Source organism: Phalaenopsis equestris, unplaced genomic scaffold, assembly GCF_001263595.1.
Source record: "Phalaenopsis equestris unplaced genomic scaffold, ASM126359v1 Scaffold000489, whole genome shotgun sequence".
NCBI classification, from domain to species: Eukaryota; Viridiplantae; Streptophyta; class Magnoliopsida; order Asparagales; family Orchidaceae; genus Phalaenopsis; species Phalaenopsis equestris.
In genome coordinates this window covers 107,140-114,054 of record NW_018164929.1, presented here as the reverse complement: position 1 = coordinate 114,054, position 6,915 = coordinate 107,140, and the positions used below count along the sequence as shown (strand labels likewise).

Genomic DNA, 6,915 nt, shown 5'->3' with positions numbered 1-6,915 from the left:
TGCACAGGCACCCATCCCCGTCGATCCCCCCGTCGGCGGCCTCGATGGCGACGTCGGCGGCCTTCTGGAGATTTTGTCCAGTAGCCCCGGGAAAAGCTCGTCGTCGGCAGCATCGATGGCGCCGTCGGCGCCCTAGTGTAATTCTCCACATTTTGGTCCTTTTTGCTCCAAATCCGCTCCATTTTGCATCTTTTTACTCCATTGACCTTAATTCATCATTCATGCAACAAAACATCAAAAATATCTTTCTTTAAAGTGCAATATCATTAAAAACAGTGTAAAAGATGTACAAAAATCTCAACATATTTTACTTTGGTCAGAATGCAACTACAGTCTAAAGAGACTTTAAACGGTGGAGTGATGCGGCTTCTCGCCTCCTAAAAATAGTTATTTATAACCAAAAAACTTCAAAAAAATTAATGAAGATTCTGATGTATTGAAATTATGCCCTATGAGTGCACAGTTGCCACACAATAGCACGCGAGAACGATTTTGTGCTTCCCCACGTTCGCGCGCTCACACCCAACATCTGTGTCCACTATCGCGTGCACTAAAGCTCACTAAGAGCACACCCACGGGCACCACTATCGTGCACAAGCCCGGGCACCCTTGCACACATAGCTATCTTGCGCACTCCTGGGCACCCCCAAAGGGCTTGGTCATGCATTGTTGCCACATGCGCAATCTCTGTTGTGTCTGCATGCCTTTGTGCATGTATTCGTTATCATGCCTGCATGCCCTTGCGCACATATTCGACATTGCCAGACCACCGTTGACCAATCGCCGTCGCCACCAATAGTGACAATGACAATGTGATCAGGTACAAATTTTTGGAACGTTTGAAGTTATATTTTTCAATACTAGCTGCATATTTTCAGATGACATAGACGACATCACACGAAAATAAGAGAGCAAGTGATGTGTAATAAATAAATTTTTATCAAGTATGAATATCAATATATTTTTATAAAAGATCTTCTAAAACAAATTTAAGATTGTCAGGGTTCAACAAGTTTATAATTAAATTGACCGTCTCGATAAGACAAACCCAATAATACAAAAATTGATTCAATTCAAATCTAATTAAGAATAAATCAAGTCATTGAAGTACATTTGGAGGCTTTGGATCGGCAATTGAATGGTCAAATAAACTATAAATTTAACATATTTATAGTCTAATCGAACATCTTTACGAGAGAAATCCAACGTGCATAAGATTGCTCAATTCCAAGGTTATTAAGATACATAAATCATTAAAAATCCACCTATGATTAAGAGGAATCAACATGAACAACTTGATCAGATAATTAGGGAAGTTACGCGCCAAAAGACCAAAACACCCCTTCCCAAAAGACTAAATAAACCCCCTCTTTACTTAGAGAGGGAGTGAAGAAAAGAAGTGGAATTTCAGAGCCTATTTTGGAAAGAAAACTCGACAATAACCACGAGGCTCCGTAGCCTCGGACAACCACAATGACTGCCCGTGGACCACTGTCGACTACCACCAGCTGTCATCATCTACGTCGCCAACCACCAGCAACCATCAACCCCTGCTTGCAATTATTATAGCCAAAATACAGATGTTGTACCTAACACCTATATTTTCTTTGTGATGAATAAAAACAAGTATAATTTTTGGTATAAAATTGGTGGAGTACTTTGATTTAGTTGGGCCCTGTAATATTTTCCCTTCCAGAGTTTTTCCACATAAAAAAATTTAATATTTTCCTACTTTTTTTTCATGTGTGATGAATCTTCGTGCAATGCTAAGATATTAAATTATTACTCTACTGTTGTGAATTTTCACACACAACAATAATAATAAGGGGCATTTACATACCGACCACCCAATTCCTATTGTATTTAATATCTAACACCCAAAATTTATTTTTTATATTTATATTATCCAAATCTTTTATATTACATACAAAAAAAAAATATCATCGCTTTATCTTTTAAAAAGTGAAGTATAATTTTTCAACCATAGGTTAGAAACATATATGTAAAAATTGAAGTTTAGCTTTTAGATATGTAAATACATAAGAATTGAGTGGTATGTACGTAAATTTGCTAATAATAATAAATAAATAAACAATGGATCTTTTTCTAAAACAAGAAAACTACAATTCTCTGTTAGGCAAACTACAATAAATAGAACATACTTGAAAATTAATAAAAATCGACTACTCTTTGGCTATATGATATAGACATTTTCTAGATCTGAACAATTTATTCATGCTATGGCAACTCTGCACATAGAGAAACAAGACCAATCTAAGATTTGAAGATATAAAAGAGAATAAAATAACAGGCATGCCGATGGAAGAACATAAAGGTGAGTGACTTGCAGATTAATCAGTTGAAAGAAAAATGAAATATTCGTCTTTCTAAGGAACTTAGAACATCCACCTTGGAGAGAGCTGGAGGACATTCTTTTGTGATCTAACCGGCGGCTGATCGGAGCCATTCCTCTTCTTCATGCTGGACGAGACAGTTGGGCTGTAGTACTCATGGCTCTTATGAGTAAGTGCTGCAGCATAGGAATGTGCTTTCCTCACTGGTAACATGCTATGCTGTTTCTGCAGCACTCCCTTTCTTTTTGTCGTGCTTCTCTGACCTGATGCCCATCTGCCATAATTCACACAACTCTGGCTCCTTCCAACATGATGGAACTTGCTTTCTTTGGGGGGACTAGGGATGTTTCTGCTCTCCATAGTCTCAGCTGAGTACATTGTCTCTCCTCCACTGCTGAATCCCTCACCCTCATTTGGTAGCTCAGAAACATCCAAAGGTGAGGAGCTCGACTGCACCACACTGCAGCAATCATCTTCTACAGATAGATTTTCTGGTTTTGAATCATGGCTAATATTCTCACTCTGTTCTGGAAGTAGTTGCTTGAGGGGCAGGGGCAAAGCGATGGATTTTGGAGCTCTTGGTGGGAAATTAATGTCTAAAAGCTGAACTGCAGCATTGTCTTTCCTTCTAATTGGCACTGAAGTAATCCTCGGAGATTCATATATCTCAGGAGTTGAAATACCTTTCCCATTAGCACCAACAATAGCAGTACTGCTTGATCCTTGCTGAAATATAGATTTTACAGCTATGTGTGCAGAAGATGATATGTTTTCCTGCTCCTCTTCAGGCTTGAAGATCTGGCGTTGGCTAAAAGAACAGGAGTGCTCACTTTTCTGCCCGGTGGACAACAATCGGATCAAGGGTAATTTAGGCTTAGTTAGCTCATCCAGGCTGCCCTCCCAGTGCTGATGTAACCAATCACAAATGATGGGAATAGGGATTCCAAACAGCAGCGATGTATCCCCCTTGCATGTTAAGGATGAGGATGAGGAAGCTGAAGAAGATCTAACGTTTGGAGAAGAAGCAAGCCTCATTGGGTCGCATATCATCAAGGCAAGGTTCCCTTGAGCATCAAAACCAGCAGAGCCCGGGCACCAAGTTCTTCCCTCGGCTAATAGTTTTATGAGATTATCAGTGGCAATCACTACTTTGCCCTCCCCAACTACCAGTTCTTTTTTATCGTTGTGACTTAGTAAATAAACGGTACTGCCTAGATCTAGACTAGGATTACCACAGGTTTTCAGGTAATATGGTTGATGTCCCTGTGAATTTGTTTTGGCATCTGCAGCATCTAGCCCAACTATTGTAAGATCAAGTACTGAGCTGCTGATAAAGAACCTGCAATGGGAATGAAGAAAAAAAAGAGAGAACTTGATACTCATGACCGAGACCATAAGAGAAAAAGAAATCCTGAAAACTGCAGCCATTGAAGCAAACCTCTCATCTTTTGGATATCCCACAATACTACTCTTCAATAATATGCCGCCATAACATGTAAAAGCTAATCTCCGAAATTATTTAATAAAAATGATCAACAGTTCAACATTTTCCTAGTAAGTAAAAGAGTGGGAACTTGGCTATGAAGTGGAAAGATATGCCAGTGACAGCATATGGTAAGTGCTAGGTCTCACAGCATAACAGAAAGTAAAAGAGTGATGAATAGAAAACCTATGTAGTCAAAATCATAGGTCAAGTGCCAGACAATTTATCCTCAAAATTACCAAATATAATGACATGCATGACAGTGCGTTTCAAACCTTCTGAATCAGTTCTTTATATATGGACTTTGCTACAAAATAAGTTATAATTGTATATCAAAGGTTTTCTTTTTCTTTTCATTTCTGTTATTTTGTTGCGTTTTCCTGCCTTGATATGCCTTCTTTCCTACTGCAACCCTTCTGAGTTCTCAGTGCCTCTTAAAAAGGTAAATAAAAAATAAATTTAATAACAATAGCATATAAATAAGATCACAATATTTGAACAAAGATAGATGAAATATGTCGATCTGTAGCAACTTTTATCGAGGGATCTATTTTAGTCATTTTTTTATATTCTCTTTCACTCTCATCTTTAGTTCCTGAGAATGAGAAACTAATGTTCAGATAGCTATATTAAATTGGATTTCAATATAATGGTATCATTCAAATTTTACGAAATAAATAATTAAAGCATGATTACTTTCTCTCTTAAGAATTTATACAACCATCATTGATAATCAGCCTTTTCACATTAAGTCAGAACAACCTTATAAAACCAACTATATTGATCCTTCACATTCGGAACTTCATCAGATTAAATTGCTATCAATTTGAGATCTATAATCTTTATCACTTCTATGTTAATCATTGCCAAATTTTCTTAAAGTCTCTTGCATCAGCCTGTAAAGCTTGGTGCATTGTAAATATAGATTAAAAAAATTTAAGAGGTAGCTTAAGTAGCAGTTCCCTCTGCCTTCAAAGATAGGTTTAGGTCTAAAATCTCCTAAAATCCAAAAGGTAAGAGTCTTTATACTAACCATGGTTTTGCTGATTTTGAGAATTTCCTCATTATGTTCATGAAGTAAATCTAGCAATGCCAGAGACAAAGAAAGCAATTGTTTACGCTTAAAGGTATGTGTAACCAATTGGATTTTCTGATAATCTAAATGATCAGTCACAAGTGTAATCAATATCTTTGTTAAGACAAATGCTGTATAATGGAAACATAAAATTACATATCGGATTGAAAATACCTAGGTGGAAATACATGATGCTATCTTGTTATAGTTGAAAGATATGCCCGGTACTAAATTCTGTATGATGGAAATGTAGAACTTGAGAGTATCAAAATGGAAATTAGAACATACATTCTAACTATTTTCAGGTAATTTTCAAAATTTTGGCCTGGTTACTCAATTAACAAAACTGATAGAGGGATGTCCCAACGAGTAACCACAGATAATCAAAACCTACAAAAATGTTCATGCCTTCTAATCCGTTGAAGCAATCGCTGAACTCAAGTCAATCAATCGAAACATCAAATAGATCACAGGTCTCGAAACTACATTGCCCTAAAAGTGGTTAGATCACAATCCGAGTACTAAGCAAGTCTTGTCCACATTGCCTGGCAAGAAATTACGACTTATCTCTCTCACACTGCCATTATTATTAGCAATAAAAGCAAAAGAAACCTGGAAACATGATTTAGAAAATAGGGATTTCAAGGGCACACAGACCTGTAAGGGGCGAGGCGAGCTGGAAGGCGTCCCAATTTGAGCTGGATCTCGACGGCCTCCGCCGCCGTGACTGACGACAGAGTCCCGTGGGTGGTGAGTAGGAGGTTTGGGTGGATGAGGAAACCGGTTCCATCTCCTCTGCCAGCGCCAGAGGAGATGGAAGCCATGGCCGGGCCCTTGCAGGAGACGAGGCTTCCCTTCAATCTCTCCGCTCGCTCTCCTCCACAGAAGCACCACCCCTTCCCTTCTCTCCACACCCCCATCACTATTCCGGCGGCGCCGGCGGCGGCGGAGTACCCTATTGCAGCTCCACAGATCAGCGACGAGCGCTTTCTCCCTCTCCTCTCACTGTCGCTCGCTTCTGATGCGTGACAAATAAGTGATGCTTTAAATTTTCTCCTACGTCCACCAAAACGTGACCCAGATGACAACCGCTCGCGTGGGTCCCGCGAATGAAAATCATCACCGCCATTAGAGAGGAAAAACTTTCAAGGAAGGAGTCCATGAAAATTAGCAGATGTTCCACGAGCCAAGCTCCGATAAGGATCCACAACGCGAAGATCAGCAATCAGAGAACTCCCAAAATCCAGTTGATGAAGATCACTAGGAACTCCAAAGGCAAACAAAACACAATAGTAACAAAAAAAAAAATTAATCAAATATGTACAAAAAAAAATATACCAGCACGGATCTCAAGATAAAATGGACGGCTCAGAAATATGACGCGATCGGTCGGCATTTTTGTTAACGATTAAATTTAGCAAAGAGAGTGTTTAGATTGATTGATCGGAAAGTCATCTCAGGGGATTTCACACTAGATGACGATTGACCTTAAAGCTAATTGATAGATCGTTAAGTTTCGAGTCAAATATAAATGGATTTAAGCAAGTCGAACAACCTACGAACCTCTCTGTTAGCCGACCGGCATCAATGCGTCAGTCTTCGTACATTCAAATATTTTTGTAATTACTAAAAAGCTTATTTGAAAGCGATGATAAGAGGACTGATCAATAGTTTTGCAAGATTGAGGCATATTCCTATAAATAAAGGGTGTATAACATGAATAAAGGTAAGCATTACTGTCAATCTTAATTGTGCATTCTCTCTTACTTCACTCTGCACAACGTTCTATACATCGGCTATGTTTCTTGAACACTTTTGGATTCACCATCTTTAAAGTGCGATGAGCGTGGAAATATCTCGTCAACAAGAAGAGAAGTCCAACAATAACAACAGGGAGAATCCAGACTGAGAAAAAAAATAGAAGCACCATACACTGAGGAGTTTATGGAAGAATTTGTTCAACAATATCTACAAAAAAAACTCAAATCATCAACAAGATGTAG

At 38.6% G+C, this 6,915-nt stretch overlaps 1 protein-coding gene across 2 annotated transcripts in view; it reads right to left on the bottom strand.

Moving 5' to 3' along the window:
- LOC110028121 overlaps positions 1-6,109 on the bottom strand; it is a 9,230-nt gene extending 3,121 nt beyond the window's left edge. Inside the window, exons 1-2 of one of the 2 annotated variants that reach the window (XM_020729851.1) lie at positions 5,570-6,109; positions 2,410-3,693 (exon numbers count right to left, since the gene is read on the bottom strand). In XM_020729851.1, the coding sequence (XP_020585510.1) occupies positions 2,410-3,693; positions 5,570-5,832 (1,547 nt within the window). In that variant the 5' untranslated portion in view covers positions 5,833-6,109. Of the gene's footprint in view, positions 1-2,147; positions 3,694-5,569 lie in introns of those variants that run through there. The other variant, XM_020729850.1, reaches the window with a different exon arrangement.
- Positions 6,110-6,915: the final 806 nt, after the last annotated feature.